Source organism: Nycticebus coucang, chromosome 10 (genome assembly GCF_027406575.1).
Source record: "Nycticebus coucang isolate mNycCou1 chromosome 10, mNycCou1.pri, whole genome shotgun sequence".
NCBI classification, from domain to species: Eukaryota; Metazoa; Chordata; class Mammalia; order Primates; family Lorisidae; genus Nycticebus; species Nycticebus coucang.
Window position 1 is genome coordinate 100,789,555 of NC_069789.1, and position 16,756 is coordinate 100,806,310.

Consider the following 16,756-nt stretch of genomic DNA (forward strand, 5'->3'; position numbering starts at 1 on the left):
AGATACTAAAAACATACTCACTAAAATTATACAACTCATACTGTTGGGGAGAGGGCTTCAGTTTGAGCCGCCTTTCTTTCTTTCCTTACTTTCCTCCCTCCTCCCCTCCTTCCTTCCTTTTTTTTTTTTAAATTATTTTTGATGCACCATAGATGTGGCCCCACCCATTACCCTCCCTCCACCAAAACCTTCCCCCTCCCTTCCCCTTCCTTGGTCCTTTCCCCATAGTCTTGTGCTATAGTTGGGTTATAGTCTTCATGTGAAAGCTATAATTTAGCTTCATAGTAGGGCTGAGTACATTGGATACTTTTTCTTCCATTCCTGAGATACTTTGCTAAGAGAATATGATCTTCTTATTCATGAAAGAAACATGAAAGAGGTAAAGTCTCCATCTTTCTTTAAGGCTGCATAATATTCCATGGTATACATGTACCACAATTTGCTAGTCCATTCGTGGGTCGATGGGCACTTGGGCTTCTTCCATGACTTAGCAATTATGAATTGGGCTGTAATAAACATTCTGGTACAGATGTCTTTGATATATTGTGACTTTTGGTCTTCTGGGTATAAACCTAGTAAAGGAATTATAGGATCGAATGGCAGGTCTATTTTTAGGTCTCTAAGTATTCTACAAACATCCTTCCAGAAGGAACGTATTAGTGTGCGTTCCCACCAGCAGTGTAGAAGTGTGCCCTTTCCTCCACATCCACGCCAACATTTCTGGTTTTGGGATTTTGTTATGTGGGCTACTCTTACTGGGGTTAGGTGATATCTCAGAGTAGTTTTGATTTGCATTTCTCTGATGATTAAGGATGATGAGCTTTTTTTCATGTGTTTGTAGATTGTGCGTCGGTCTTCTTTAGAGAAGTTTCTCTTCAAGTCCCTTGCCCACCCTGAGATGGGTTCACGTGTTCTTTTCTTGTTAATACGTTTGAGTTCTCTGTGGATTCTGGTTAGTAGACCTTTATCGGAGGTATAACCTGCAAATATTTTCTCCCATTCTGAGGGCTGTCTGCTTGCTTTACTTACTATGTTCTTGGCTGTGCAGAAGCTTTTTAGTTTGATCAGGTCCCAGTAGTGTATTTTTGATACTGCTTCAATTGCCTGGGGAGTCCTCCTCATAAAATATTCACCCAGGCCGATTCCTTCAAGAGTTTTCCCTGCACTTTCTTCAAGTATTTTTATAGTTTCATGTCTTAAGTTTAAATCTTTTATCCAGTGAGAGTCTATCTTAGTTAATGGTGAAAGATGTGGGTCCAGTTTCAATCTTCTACAGGTTGCCAGCCAGTTTACCCAGCACCATTTGTTAAATAGGGAATCTTTTCCCCACTGAATGTTTTTAATTGGCTTGTCAAAGATCAAATAACGGTAAGTGGCTGGATCCATCTCTTGGTTCTCTATTCTGTTCCAGACATCTACTTCTCTGCTTTTGTGCCAGTACCATGCTGTTTTGATCACTATGGATTTATAGTACAGTCTCAGGTCTGGTAGCGTGATTCCTCCTGCTTTGTTTTTATTGCTCAGTAATGTTTTGGCTATTCGAGGTTTTTTCTGATTCCATATAAAACGTAGTATTATTTTTTCAAGATCTTTAAAGTATGACAATGGAGCTTTGATAGGAATTGCATTAAAATTATATATTGCTTTGGGCATAATGGACATTTTAACAATGTTGATTCTTCCCAGCCACAAGCATGGTATGTTTTTCCATCTGTTAACATCTTCGGCTATTTCTTTTCTTAGAGTTTCATAGTTCTCTTTATAGAGATCTTTCACGTCTTTTGTTAGGTATACTCCCAAATATTTCATCTTCTTTGGCACTACTGTGAAAGGAATAGAGTCCTTGACTGTTTGTTCGGCTTGGTTATTGTTGGTATATATAAAGGCTACAGATTTATGGGTGTTGATTTTGTAGCCTGAGACATTGCTATATTCCTTGATCACTTCTAAAAGTTTTGTAGTAGAATTCCTAGTGTTTTCCAGATATACGATCATATCATCTGCGAAGAGTGAAAGTTTGATCTCTTCTGACCCTATGTGATTGCCTTTTCTTCCCTAATTGCAATGGCTAAAACTTCCATTACAATGTTAAAGAGCAATGGAGACAATGGGCAACCTTGCCTGGTTCCTGATCTAAGTGGAAATGATTTCAATTTAACTCCATTCAATACGATATTGGCCGTGGGTTTGCTGTAGATGGCCTCTATTAGTTTATGAAATGTCCCTTCTATACCAATTTTCTTAAGTGCTCTGATCATGAAGGGATGCTGGATATTATCAAAGCTTTTTCTGTATCAATTGAAAGAATCATATGGTCTTTATTTTTAAGTTTGTTTATGTGTTGAATTACATTTATAGATTTACATATATTGAACCAGCCTTGAGACCCTGGGATAAATCCGACTTGGTCATGGTGTATAATTTTTTTGATGTGTTGCTGGATTCTGTTTGTTAGGATCTTATTGAGTATTTTAGCATCTATATTCATTAGTGATATTGGTCTATAATTTTCTTTTCTTGTTGGGTCTTTCCCTGGTTTGGGGATCAAGGTGATGTTTGCTTCGTAGAATGTGCTGGGTAATATTCCTTCTTTTTCTATATTTTGGAAGAGGTTTAGTAATGTAGGTACTAGTTCTTCTTTAAATGTTTGGTGGAATTCTGACATAAAGCCATCTGGTCCTGGGCTTTTCTTTTTAGGGAGATTTTGTATAGTTGATGCTATTTCCGAACTTGATATAGGCCTGTTCAACATTTCCACTTCGTTCTGGCTAAGTCTTGGTAGGTGGCATGCTTCCAGGTATTGGTCGATTTCTTTCAGATTTTCATATTTGTGAGAGTAGAGTTTCTTGTAGTATTCGTTAAGGATTTTTTGAATTTCTGAGGGGTCTTTTGTTATTTCATCATTACCATTTCTGATTGATGAAATTAGAGATTTTACTCTTTTTTTCCTGGTTAGGTTGGCCAAAGGTTTATCTATTTTATTGATCTTTTCAAAAAACCAGCTTTTGGATTTATTGATCTGTTGTGTAATTCTTTTGTTTTCAATTTCATTTAATTCTGCTCTGATTTTGGTTATTTCTTTTCTTCTGCTGCATTTGGGGTTGAAGTGTTCTTCTTTCTCCAGTTGCTAGAGATGTTCCATTAAGTTATTGACTTCCTCTCTTTCCGTTTTCTTGAGGAAGGCTCGCAGTGCTATAAATTTCCCTCTTAGGGCTGCCTTTGCAGTATCCCAGAGGTTCTGGTAATTTGTGTCTTGATTGTTGTTTTGTTCCAAAAATATGGTGATTTCCTTCTTAATCTCGTTTATAACCCATGTATCCTTCAGCATAAGGTTGTTTAGCTTCCATGTTTTTGTATGGGTATGCAGGTTCCTGTTGTTATTTAGTTCAACTTTTATTCCATGATGGTCTGAGAAGATGCAAGGAATAATTTCTATTTTTTTAAATTTGCTGAGGTTAGATTTGTGGCCTAGGATGTGGTCGATTTTGGAGTATGTTCTGTGGGCTGATGAGAAGAATGTGTATTCAGTTTTTTGGGGATGAAATGTTCTGTAGATGTCTGTTAAGTCCAGATGTTGAATGGTTGAGTTTAAATCTAAGATTTCTTTGCTTAGCTTCTTTTGGGAGGATCTATCCAGGACTGCTAAAGGGGTGTTAAAATCTCCAACTACTATGGAAGTGGAAGAAATTGAGTTGCTCATGTCTGTTAGAGTTTCTCTTATAAATTGAGGTGCGTTGTGGTTGGGTGCATAAATATTAATAATTGAGATCTCATCATATTGAGTATTACCTTTAACAAATATGAAGTGTCCATCCTTATCCTTAATTATTTTGGTTGGTTTAAAGCCTATTGCGTCTGCAAACAGGATTGCAACACCTGCTTTTTTCTGCTTTCCATTTGCCTGGAATATAGATGACCATCCCTTCACCTTGAGTCTATATCTGTCTTTTAATGTAAATGCGATTCTTGGATGCAGCAGATATTTGGCTTGAGTTTTTGTAGCCAGTCCGCCAACCTATGCCTCTTTAGAGGACAATTTAAACCATTCACATTGAGAGTATTGATAAGCCTTTCGAGAGACCAGTGGACATTTTTAATCCTTTTGTGACTGTGGAAGTTGGAATTTGATCAAAAATTTTTTGGGTGGGTTTACTTTTGTGGTGGAGAATTACGCTGGTCTTTATGGAGGATAGGTCTAAGAATGTCCTGGAGAGCTGGTTTAGTTGTGGCAAATTTCTTCAACATGTGAATGTCGTTGAAGTATTTAATTTCTCCATCATAATGAAGCTCAGTTTAGCTGGGTACAGGATCCTGGTTTGAAAGTTATTTTGTTTTAGGAGATTAAAAGTCGATGACCATCCTCTTCTAGCTTGAAAGGTTTCAGTAGCGAGATCTGCAGTTATTCTGATATTCTTTCCCTTGTAGGTAATGGTTTTCCTTCATCTGGCAGCTTTCAGAATTTTCTCCTTCATATTAACTTTAGTGAAATTGATTATGATGTGTCTGGGGGATGTCTTATTTGGGTTGAGTTGTGCTGGAGTTCTGTAACTGTCTGCTATCTGAATTTTGGAATCTCTTGGCATATCTGGAAAGTTCTCCTTCATAATCTCATGGAGAAGAGACTCTGTGCCTTGTGAAGCCACTTCATCACTTTCAGGGATCCCTATAAGATGAATATTGGTTTTCTTCAAATTATCCGAGAGCTCTCTGAGAGAGTGGTCTGTTTTTGCTCTCCATTTCTGTTCTTCTTTGAGGGTTTGGGAGCTTCGAAAGCTTTGTCTTCAATGTCAGAAATCCTTTCTTCTGCTTGCTCCATTCTGTTACTGAGGGATTCTGCTGTGTTTGTCAGATCTTTGAGGGATGCAACTTCTTGTCTCAATGTGTCAAAATCTTTGGTCATTTGGTCTTTGAATCTGTTGAATTCTTGAGATAACTTTTGGAATTCTAATTCAATCTTATTTGCTATCCAGATCCTGAATTCAATTTCTGACATTTCAGCTATTTGTTTGTGCATGGGGTCTTGTGCTGTTTCTGCCCCATTGATCCTTGGGGGAGTTGACCTACTCTGATTATTCATATTGCCAGAGTTTTTCTGTTGATTTCACCTCATGATTGTTTTTCCCTGTTGCCTCTGGCTGTCCTCAGAGTTGGGGAGGTGTCTCTCCAAGATTAGACCCCAGTGGGATCACTCTATTGTTGCTGGATCTTTGTAGGGAGTGACCCTGTGTAGTTCCTCTGGGGCTGCTCTAGCTAGGGAGTTCTGGTTGTGGAAGCAGCTCCGGTTTGTGACACACCCGGATCTAGCAACAGGGTTGGGGGTGGTGCGCATGGTTCTAGGAGTGCCAGGCGCCCAGTGACTTTGGCACAGAGAGTCCAAGGCTCCAGCAGTCTCTGGCCAGGAGAAGAGCTCTGTGCAGAGGCAGGGAGGGCTCCAAAGGGCATGGAGCTACCAGAGTCCCTGTCCAGATGAATGGGCTAGTGTGGAAGCTGGGAGGACGCAGGGTTGCATGGCTCCCGCAGTTCCTGGTCAGGGAATGTGGAGGCCCGGTGGATGCGGGTCACGGGTCGGGGGTCGCTGCACAGCTCTTATGGAGGTCTGGGTGGCACCAAGCCCAGGAGTTTGAGGTTGCTATGAGCTGTGATGTCATGGCACTCTACCCGGAGCAACAGCCCACGGCTCCAGTGTGCCAAAACCATCTCACTCTGCCCCTAAGGATTAAGGCTGTAAGGCAGCTCAGCCCCTGCCTTTAGGCTGCTCAGTCAGTAGGTTACTTTGACCTGCCCAATCCTTGCTCTGAGACCCTGAGAGCGGAGCTTGCCAGGGCAGTTCTTTTGCAATGGCTTCCTGCACCCAGCTCAGTGGCTCAGTCTGGGGCCCCAGACAATGCCCAAAGTTCTTTACACTCCTGCTCAAGCTCTCCCCAAGGCAGTTCAACTGAGTGCCAAGTCCAAGAACACCGAAACAGTTCACAGGTAAGGCCTTTCCGGTTTGCAGTCTCACTGCTGCTTGTACTTATGGTTGCCGGCGTGATTAGGTCGATGGAACACACACAACCACTTGCCAGTTTTCCACTGTTTTTGTCCTCCTCTTTGGGTCCAGAAGTCCCTTGCTAGCTCCCTGTATCCTCAAAGGCATGATTATAGGCAGATCCCACTGGCCAGAGATGCCTGGAGTCTTGTCTCCCCAGACTCGCTATTCCCAGTTGCAGGGAAGCTGTTACTCGGCCGCCATCTTTAATCTCTCGAAATCACTGACGACCACCTTCCACGAGATCACAGCCACCTTCCTTCCTTTCTTTCATCTCACTATGTCACCCTTGGTAGAGTACTGTGAAGTTACAGCTCACAGCAACCTCAAACTCCTGAGCTTAAGCGATGGTCTTGGCTCAGCCTCCCAAGTAGCTGGGACTACAGGTGCCCGCCACAACACCTGGTTATTTTTACAGATAAGGTCTTGCTTTGGCTCGGGCTGGTCTCCAATCTGTGAGCTCAGGTAATCCACCCACCTCAGCCACCCAGAGTGCTAGGATTACAGGCATGAGCCACCACCACCCTCATTTCCTTAGACATTAGAAAGGAGTACTACTGCTGCATGTGGTGGCTCATATCTGCAATCCCAGGACTCTGGGAGGCTGAGGCAAGTGAATTGCTTGAGCTTAGGAGTTTGAGACCAGCTTGAGCAAGAGCAAGACCCTGTCTCTACTAAAAGTAGAAAAACTATCCAGGCATTGTGGCTAGGACTATAGGCACCTGCCATTATGCCTGGCTATTTTTAGAGATGGAGGTCTCACTGTTGCTCAGGCTGAGAGATTCTATCTTGAGAAAAAACTATGACAGACAGGCATATTCTAGGTTTCAAAAGTTTGAAATGATGTGGAAGGGATATACAAAGAAAACAGGTTTTCAGATTTTAAATGATATTATTTTAACTCTCACGGAGTGAGGGTGTATAACAGAAGAGCCAGCATTTGTTTCTGGGGCAATCATGGTTAAATCCTGGAAAAACAGAAATCACAGAAAAGTTGATACAACAAAGACAAGCTCCAGGACCAAGGGAACCAAAGGGTCCAGGAAGGTAAGGATGGACAACAGATAGTAGAAATGAACAGAAATGAGGTTATTTTAAGGACAGAGATGACTATTGGCCGGTGTGCCTGGAGACCAAGTTTGATACGAGAACGCTCATGCAGGGTGGGGGATGAGGGATCGGCTCTGTCCAGTGCCCCTCTTTCCCCTCTTCACACGTTTGCTAGACTCACTCTTCCATTTTCCTCCCTCACTCTTCCTGGTCACTTTCTGCTACCCTATCCCATCTTGCTCACCCACTGCTGCCCGTAGCTGTCCTCCAGGTCATTCAGGTTTCGATCTTCCCAGGGGAGGCGGATGCCCAGCAGGTCCATAGGCTTAAAACCATTCTCAGCCAGGATCACAAAGTAGGTGAAGAATCCAGCCACAGCTTGTATCATCCCTGTGAGCAAGACAGTCACAGACAGGGTGGGGAAATCTGGTTAAGAGAAGGGCTCCAGGCTCGGCACCCGTAGTACAGTAGGTACGGTGCCAGCCACATGCACCAAGGCTGAAGGGTTTGAACCCAGCCTGGGCCTGCTGAACAACAACAACAACTGCAATAACAATAACAAAAATATAGCCAGGCGCTTGTAGTCCCAGCTATTTGGGAGGCTGAGGTGAGATAATTGCTTAAGCTCAAAGGTTTGAGGTTGCTGTGAGCTATGATGCAACAGCACTCTACTGAGGGCGACATAGTGAGACTCTGTCTCAAATAAATAAATAAATAAATAAATAAATAAATAAATAAATAAGAGAAGGGCTCCAAAAGACAGACCATGGAAGGGGTGAGGGCTGGGATTGTGGGGTGTTTGAGGGACATGGCTAAGAGTCTTGCTACCAGCCCTCTGACCTGTCCTCTCCGTGGGACTTGTCTCCAAGCCCTGAAATTTGTTTCTAAACTCTAACCCAGAGTCATCTTTGAATCGCATCATCTTAAAATGAAAAAGGACTTTAAGGGCAATTTATTCTCTGTCCTTATTGAGTGCTGGACTCTGCTTCCTGCATTTCCCTTGCCATTCAGACATTCACCAGGTCCTAACCGCTCCCATTTCTCCAATCTGCACCTTGCCTCTCCCTAGTCCAGACCTCTATGCCCCCCATGGCTGGACCATAGCAACAGCTGACATTAACATTTGCCTACGAACTGCGGCTCCTCCTGACAATTCTATAGATAATTCTGACATTATTATCTATATTTCCCAAATAGGACAACTGGACCCAAAAAAGCTTCCGTTATTGTCCAGGGCCACCTAGATAATCAAGGCACAGTTAAGATTCATGAGTCTTACTCCCAAATCCTTTTTTTTTTTTTTTTTTGAGACAGAGCCTCAAGCTGTGGCCCTGGGTAAAGTGCTATGACATCACAGCTCACAGCAACCTCCAGCTCCTGGGCTCAAGCTATTCTCCTGCCTCAGCCTCCCAAGTAGCTGGGGTTACAGGTGCCTGCCACAACGCCCGGCTATGTTTTGGTTGCAGCCGTTATTGCTGTTTGGTGGGCCCGGGCTGGATTCGAACCCGCCAGCTCAGGTGTATGTGGCTGGTGCCTTAGCTGCTTGAGCCACAGGCGCCGAGCAGCTTTTTTTTCTTTTTTAATGCTGCTTGTGTAGAGACTAAGGGCTCCACCAGTTGGCTTATTTTCTCTTCTGTAGCCACTTTGAACTTCCCCTCTCCTCAGGTCTCCTACACCTGGCCATGTATTTATTTACTAGTCTAAGCCCTATCCTCCAACACCAAGTTTAAATCCTATTTCCTACATGAAGTCTCTTTAACTGCTCATAATTGGTGACCCTGTTTACTTTGTAGACCCTGCATCATGTTCTGTCTATATTCATTATTTGATGCTTGGAGTTACTTTCATTTTGTTTACGTTTGTTCCTTTTCTGCTGGACTCTAGGTCAAAGGCAGATCAGAGATCAGCACTCAGCAGTTTGTTGTTGAGAAAATCTCTCCCTGTCCTCCAAACTGAGATGGCACTCCCCCCCTCCCTCCACCTCTCATCCCTCTGGCCGCACCGATTTGTCCATAGGCCATGCCAATGAGACGCTCGTTCACTAGCTTATCCGTCTTTGGGTTCCGTGGGAGCCTCTTCATGATGTCGCTCTCAGCCGGCTCATAAGCCAAGGAGATGGCAGGGAGCTGGAGGACAAAGGGTGGGCATGGCAGGGATCACAGAGTTGAGAAGGAAACTCAGTGGTAACTCCAGCTCTGCCCCTCTCCCTTGGCACAGGTTTCCCCTACGCCTTAGTCCATCTCCCAGAAGACCAGGTCCCAGCGTGGTCCTCACCATGTCCGTGCCCAGGTCGATGCAGAGGATAGTTATGGTACCCAGAGGCAAGGGCACACTGAGGACGATGAATATCAGGAAGGGGCTGACCTCAGGGATGTTGCTGGTCAGGGTGTAGGCGATGGATTTCTTCAGGTTGTCAAAGATCAGGCGGCCTGGGGTGGGGGAAGGTCAACTTTTCCATGAGAAGTACTGAGAGAACACACCTCCCTCACACCAGCTCCTAGACAGGCCACTACAGAGAAGTGTCATCATCCAGGGGAAGGGTCTGGATGTCCTAAAACCTTGGTGATCCCAGTTTGGGCTCTAAATTGTGTGATTTTTAGTGAGAACCAGGATTTATTAGCATGCTATGGCCATGTACTATGTTCTGGGATTCAATGTGGCTAATGCTATCTGACCTCTGAAAATTAAGCACAGTTGGATCTAGTTTAATCCCGAGATGTCTGAACATGTCAGTACAAAAGCCTTTACAAGATTAAGACTGAAATGGAAAGAGCCTGGACTTGGGTTCAAATCTCATCTTCTGCCATAACTGGTTGTGACCTTGGACACCCTTCATGTCTCTGAGCTTCACTCCTGCTGGGCAAGATTGCTGAGTCCTTCCCTGATCACCTTTTCAAAGATTGTAACCTCTCCCTGAACTCCCTGCTTTATTTTTTTCCATCACACTTATCTTCTTTTAACATACATACCATTTACTTATTTTATTGTGTCTCTCTGACAGTAATTAAGTTACAAGAGGGCAGGGGCTTGTGTCTTTTACCTCCCTAACTCCTGTATCCTCAGCATCTAGTCTAGTGCCTTGCAATAGTCAGTGCAAAAGATAATTTATCGAACTGAATGGACATAAAATACCAAGCAAAGTGTTAGGATCATATTAGGTTTCAATAAAATGGTAACCATTATTAAAATGTGGTTTGTTGTGTTTTGGTAAGATAGCTCCAGGCAGAAAGCAGGGAGCCTGGGATGCAGAATTCTAGGGCTCTCCTGTTCCCCACTGGGCCTTCTTTTTAGAATTCTCTGAGAAAGAGGGTGCTGAATTGGATTCATGCAGTCAATTCATAGATCAGGCTCCACTTGGCCCTTCTGTGTCACCATAATACAGGCACCAGGTTTAGAGGGCCCTCCTAAAGATTGTGGAACATGGAGCAGTCCCGGGGTAGGCTACATCTTGGAGCCTGCTGGAGACCTACCTGGACCTAGTGAAAGGGCAAAGAAGATACTGTGCCGCACCAGAGTTCCAGTCTCCCTGGTACATCTGGACTTTCTTCTGATCTCATAAAAAAGGGTTGCAGCTCTCTCCCCCTCTCTCCTCTCTCTCTCTCTCTTTTCTCCCCTCTCTTTCTTTCCTCACTCGTCCTTGGTGTTGTCCTGCAACATCCCCCACTCACCAATAAAGACCTTTTGTACAAGCAAAAAAAAAAGGGTTGCAAATGGTTATGTCCTATGTACTAGCAGAATCTAATTTGTAAGATTTTGTGTTACAGTAATTTTTTTTCCCAGTCTGAATAGCAGCAGTTCTCAACCTGTGGGTCATGACCCCTTTGTAACAATGAAAATACATTGCAGCATTAGGAAGGTTGAGAACCACTACTGTACAGGATCATGGAGTTTGGATGATGGGCAAATGGGATGGAGGTAATGTAAACCAACTCCCACCTGAGTCCCTGGTCCAAGTCCCACCTCTGGGCACCCTGCTTCCTCACCCTCCTCCACCCCCGTGACGATGGAGGCAAAGTTGTCATCCAGCAGGATCATGTCGGCCGCCTGCTTAGACACGTCAGAGCCAGTGATGCCCATGGCAACACCAATGTCAGCCTTCTTTAGGGCGGGGGAGTCGTTCACCCCGTCCCCTGTCACAGCCACGATGGCTCCCTGGGGAAATCCAGAGAGAGGAGTGAAAAAATTACAGTGTCAGCTTTAGGACCAGTCCCAAAAGTCTATTTGATCTCAGCACCCCTAATTTCTTTTTCTTTCTTTCTTTCTTTTTTTTTTTTTTTGAGACAGAGTCTTATTATGTCGCCCTCGGTAGAGTGCCATGGCATCACAGCTCACAGCAACCTCAAACTCTTGGGCTTAAGCGATTCTCTTGCCTCATCCTCCCAAGTAGCTGAGACTACAGGTGCCTACCACAACACCTGGCTATTTTTGTTGTTATTGTTGTTGTTGTTGCAATTGTCATTGTTGTTTAGCTGGCCCGGGCCGGATTCAAGCCACCAGCCTTGGGGCATGTGGCCGGTGCCATAACCATTGTGCTACGGGTGCTGAGCCTCCCCTATTTTATTGATGTAGTTGTGCTTGATCTAGGACTCTCTTCCTTTTCCTGCTCTCCCAAGATATTTGAACTATCAAGGAACCTCCAAACCAAAGGCCATCATGGAGGTCCAAGATGGGATACTATCTGGAGGCTTCTCTGGCTCCCACACGTTCCTCTGCTTGGTTTGGAGCAAGGCTAAGACACATGATTTCTGCCAGATTCCCGGGGCTCCTTTGCCTTCCTTACCAGTCTCTGACACCCCTCTACAATGATAAGCTTCTGCTGAGGGGAAGTCCGAGCAAACACAATCTCAGTGTGGTCTAGGAGGATCTGGTCAAGCTGCTGTGAGTTTAAATTCTTCAGATCGGAGCCATGCACCACTATGGCTTTGGCAGCCCTGAGGGAAGAGAATTTCAAAAGGCTAGTTCTGAGTGTTGAGAATTCACCAGGGGTCCTGGTGCCAAACTTACCATAATCTCCTTATTTCTCCTTTTAACCCAGTCTTCTCACTTGTACCTCAGCCTTATGCTGTCCCCAAACTGACACATCCCTTCCCTCCCCACTGTGCTGACCACTCTTCTCTTTATTCTACCTCTTTCTCTGTCTTGCTTCCTTTATTCACCCACTGTCATAGTCACTTGGTTATTTTCCTGTCATGTTTTAGTTTGTAATGTGTAAACGCCACACATCCTGCTGCTGAAGGAGACTCCTAGAACTTTAGTTAAGTGGGATCTGGGCGGGGCAGGCTGAGGATGGAAGACAAACGGCAGACCTGAGTTCTTTAGGGATCTCACCTGGCATCAACCTGGCTGACAGGGATCCTAAGCCGAGCAGCAATGTCCTCTACTGTCTCAGAATCTTCTGAGATGATGCCCACACCCTTGGCAATGGCCTTGGCTGTAATGGGATGATCTCCTGTAACCATGATGACCTGGATTGGGAAGAGGAGGGAAGAGGAGCAGAATCACCTCAGAGAGGGCCTGGACCCTTCATCTTTCTCCTCTAAGAACTAACAGACTGCTGATGTCATTCAATGAGGGTTTTAGGAGTATATTCACAAGAACTTGTAGCATGGATCAAGAACTTTGCTCCTGTGTCTTCAACCCTTGGGAGTGGGTCGAGACTATCAGACTATAAAACCTACCATGATTTGGTTCTAGATTTTCCAGGAACAAGTCAGAGATTTGAGTGTATTACTATATTCAGAATTTCATTTAATTGCTCCAGAAATGATTCTGCTTCCTTAAGCACAAAGACAGAAACACCTACACATAGAACAAGTGGTAATAAAGGAATGTCCAGAATAATCCATCTGCCTAGCAAAATTTCATCTAGGCTCAGTGCATCCAAATCCTCCCTCCACTTCTCTTCTTTCCACTACTGTATCTTTCTTTGTTTCAATTCATTTTTGGATATCTGCTACCTGATTCTGTCCCATTCCCACACAAAGATCATGCACTTATGCTCTGTGCTTTCGTAGCATTCCATTTCTCCGTATTTCTGCACGCATCACTTCTCTGTGTGCTGACTGATTGTTGGTCTCTCCTGTGCTGGACTGAGAGCTCTTGAGTTTCTTGGTCTGTCACAGTGCTGAGTACATACTGAGCCATGGACAAGTAATCATCAAGTGAAGGAAAGAAGAAGTGATCACTACCCTGAGTCCAGGACCAGGATTCTCAAGTCTCCCAGCACAAAGCAACTTTGGAATTCTTTTTCTGGAATGGCCATCAGAGCTGTTGTTGTATGAGATCTGACAGGTTCATGAGCTCATCCTAGAGAAAGTGCTTTGAATCGTGGATTAGGTGGAGGCATCTGTGCATAGCTTCCCAAGGGGCGTACTTTGAAGGTAACCATTGTGTTGTTCAGCAGAGGCAGGTAGCACTTTTCCTGGGATGAATTCATGAACGTGATTGTCTGACCTCGTAATGACACAGGTTAACCCCCAGAAAAACTGACAACAGTCACAGATCTAATATAAACACAGCCCCACCAGTGAGCATCAAGTTCTCCTTAAAGCCTTGCAGTCTCTCTCTCCTCTAACCCGGCCTCCCTCTAGTCTGGGAGCCAGGACACACAGGAGAGCTGGAGTACAAGGTAGGAACAGGAAAGGTGTCAACATTCAATCAGCAAAAACATGTCTGAATCTCAGAATTCTACCTGGGAGATGTGGGATATGGAATGACTCAGAATTGGAGGAATTCTATTGCTGTCAACCCATGAAGTCCAAGGCTTGCCCTGACCAAAAAGGACTTTCTACCTCTGGGTCTGTTCTGCTGCTGAATTGCACTCTTGGTGTATTCTGTTCTGGTTTCCAATTTTTATTCCTAGACATGTACCTGTCAGGGCAGGTGCTCATGCCAAGTCAGGCCTGTCCGGGCTCCCCTGGCTCTCAGGGTCTTGTCCCCACTATACCTGCTGCAGACTCCCCACCCTCATGGCCTCCCTCTCACAGCCCATCCTGGCAGTGACATCTTCTAGCACCTTGCTATTCCTACTGTGGTCTGCAGACCAGCTGCAGCACGTCACCTGGGTGCTTATTAAAAAGCCCGAAGCCCAGCATGCCCTTGACCTACTGAATCAGGATCTGTATTTGCCAAAAAAATAACAGTAGTAATAATAATAACCCTCTAAGGGAGTCACATCCACATTGGTTTGAGAAGAACCATTGTAAGACACTGGTTCTCAAATGTGTCTATTCGTTGGAATCTCCTGGAAAGTCTTTAAAAGTGCAGTTGCCCTGGGTCCCATCCCAAGAGTTTCTAATTAAATTGGTCTGGGATGTGACCTAGACATCCGATTGTTAGAGCTACCCTGGTGATTCTAATGTTCTATGCAAGTAGAAGTCTAACTAGAGGGAAAACTTACTAGTAAGTATCTCATAAGATAAAAAATTACAAGCCCAAGGAAGCAGAAATCAATTCAATTAAACCCAGGTTATTAAGCACCTACTCTGTGCAAGGTTGTCTGATATCTGCTCCAACTTGTGACAGGTGGGGCCCTCTGGGGCCGGTAGGTATTTACCTTAATCCCTGCACTGCGACACTTGCTTACAGCATCGGGCACTGCAGCTCGGGGAGGGTCGATCATGGATATGAGGCCCACAAAGCAGAGGTTATCCATGGGAAAATTGATCTCATCTGTATTGAAATGGAATCCCTTGGAGAAACTGCTAGGCAGATTCAAGAAGCAAAATCCTGGAGAGAGACAGAGGGAGGAATCAGAAGTCCTTATCCTGCTCACTCCAATACTCTAGATTTTTCACCCCACAGTAACAGTTTGATGTCATTCTTCCAAGGCGTCTTCCCCAACTCCTCACCTAGCACACGCTCCCCCAGACCCCCCAGCTGTAAGTAGGCGTCTTGGAATTCTTCCTTTATGTCATCGTTCAGTGGGTACTCCTGCCCATCCAGAAGGATAGTGGAACAGAGCTCCAAGATCCTCTCGGGAGCACCCTTCATCAGCAGCACATAGGCATGGGAGCCACCCTCCCGAAGGTGGATGGACATCTGGGGAGAGAGAGGAGGTTTCCGTAGAACAGGAGGAGAGAGAGAGAGCGAGGGTCAGGGCACAAAGCAAGGGCAAGGTTTCGAAGGTAAAATGACAAGTGACCATTTCTCACCCCTATTTCTTCTGTCCCCTACCACCAGTCAAACCTGACCCTATGTTGATCCCAGCTCTGCCCCCTTTCCAGGAATCCCCAACCTGGTATTACTTGCACAGGGAAACTCCATTATCTTCTCAGCCAGACTGGGAGCTCTGTGAGGGCAGAGCCGGGCACCCTCACTGTCCCTGCTTCCTTGCTGACCTGGTGGCCAGAGAGCACCACCCCTAGTGAGGCTAGTCGAGAAAGAGCAGGGTTGGCAGGGAAGGAAGCTTGAAGAGTCTGAAGACCTGTGTTCTGGGGCTGGCAAGAAAGCTCTGCGTCCTCAGGTCAACCTGTTTAACCACGCTAAACCTCAGTTCCTCAATAAAATGTGAAAGTTTCTGTCTTGCCTCCTTCATTGGGTTTTTATGAGAAATAGTGAAAAAAAATACTTTGAAAACTATAAAGCAAAATCCAAAAATAGGTCAGTTATTCTAGTCCCTGGGCCACTGTCTCCTAAATGCATGGGAAGTCCCCTAAGAGTGGCCAGCGAGTAAGGGCCTCCCTTGTAGGTGTGGCTGGAGGGCATATTCAGCAAGGGAACCTGAGGAGACACAGCCAGGAGAGAAACAAGTGGGGTTGGGTTTTGTGTTTCCTCCTGATCTCTAGTTTGTGAAAAGGAACTCTCTCTGGGGTTCCTCTGGTGCTTGAAAGGAAAGCCCGCCAGCCCCTGCCCTCCCCACCTTGGGTACAAAATCAGTGCATTGGAAGGAACTGTGGGAACACAGAGGCCAGACTGCACCGCCCACAGGGAAAGCAGGGTGGGAAACCAGTGTGCAAAACGCGGGTACGTTCAAATCTCCCCCGCTATGTTCACAATATGCTTAAGCACTTAAGAGGAAAAACCTTAACTTGTTTAAGCTGTAAAAGGTCAAAAAAGCTCAGTTTTCTGAGTGCTCCATAAATAATCTGTGGGATGAATGAAAGCCCTGGAAGGGTATAGAAGTCCCACTTAAGTTGGTAACTTGGTCACAGAAAAATCACATCTTGATAGAAAATTGCAGATAAAAATGACGGCAGGAGAAATCCCAGGAACTGCCTGGACAGAGTGTCTTCTTTGTTCCATTTCTATCTCGGAGAGGGATAGAGACTCAACTCAGCAAACCACAAATAGGCTAGAGACGTCCTTTGAAAAGACTGGCGTGCCTGCCTTCAGAGGAGCTAAAACATGCGCCCGACAGAGCAGGGTGGCCAGTGAGCTGACCTGTCACTCTTGGTGGACTGCCCAGGGCAATTTTGTCATGAGAGCTGGATATATTCAGTAGGTCGGAAGAGGCACTGATGTAGTCATTTGGGGGAAAGTCGCTATCTGTTGAATGTTCCAGTAAATGTTGTGAATACGTTTTGCTTTTATTTTGAATCACATGGAGGGAGAGATCCCTAATTCTTTCCAGCCAGAGGCTTTGCTCCAGTCAAAGGTCCTGCCAAGCCACAAAATTCCTGTCTGGTTAGTGAGGCCACTGAGCATCAGAAAAAAATAGAAATTAGTTCACAGTTTGAG

General features: G+C 44.9%; 1 protein-coding gene across 1 annotated transcript in view; it reads right to left on the reverse strand.

The window, feature by feature from the left end:
* Positions 1 to 16,756, reverse strand: part of ATP1A4 (ATPase Na+/K+ transporting subunit alpha 4) — a 40,657-nt gene that overhangs the window by 7,253 nt on the left and 16,648 nt on the right. The window contains exons 11-18 of the mRNA XM_053604524.1: positions 14,929 to 15,118; positions 14,634 to 14,806; positions 12,407 to 12,543; positions 11,859 to 12,009; positions 11,062 to 11,230; positions 9,353 to 9,507; positions 9,081 to 9,204; positions 7,323 to 7,468 (exon numbers count right to left, since the gene is read on the reverse strand). Of these exons, the coding sequence (XP_053460499.1) occupies positions 7,323 to 7,468; positions 9,081 to 9,204; positions 9,353 to 9,507; positions 11,062 to 11,230; positions 11,859 to 12,009; positions 12,407 to 12,543; positions 14,634 to 14,806; positions 14,929 to 15,118 (1,245 nt within the window). The remainder of the gene's footprint in view (positions 1 to 7,322; positions 7,469 to 9,080; positions 9,205 to 9,352; positions 9,508 to 11,061; positions 11,231 to 11,858; positions 12,010 to 12,406; positions 12,544 to 14,633; positions 14,807 to 14,928; positions 15,119 to 16,756) is intronic.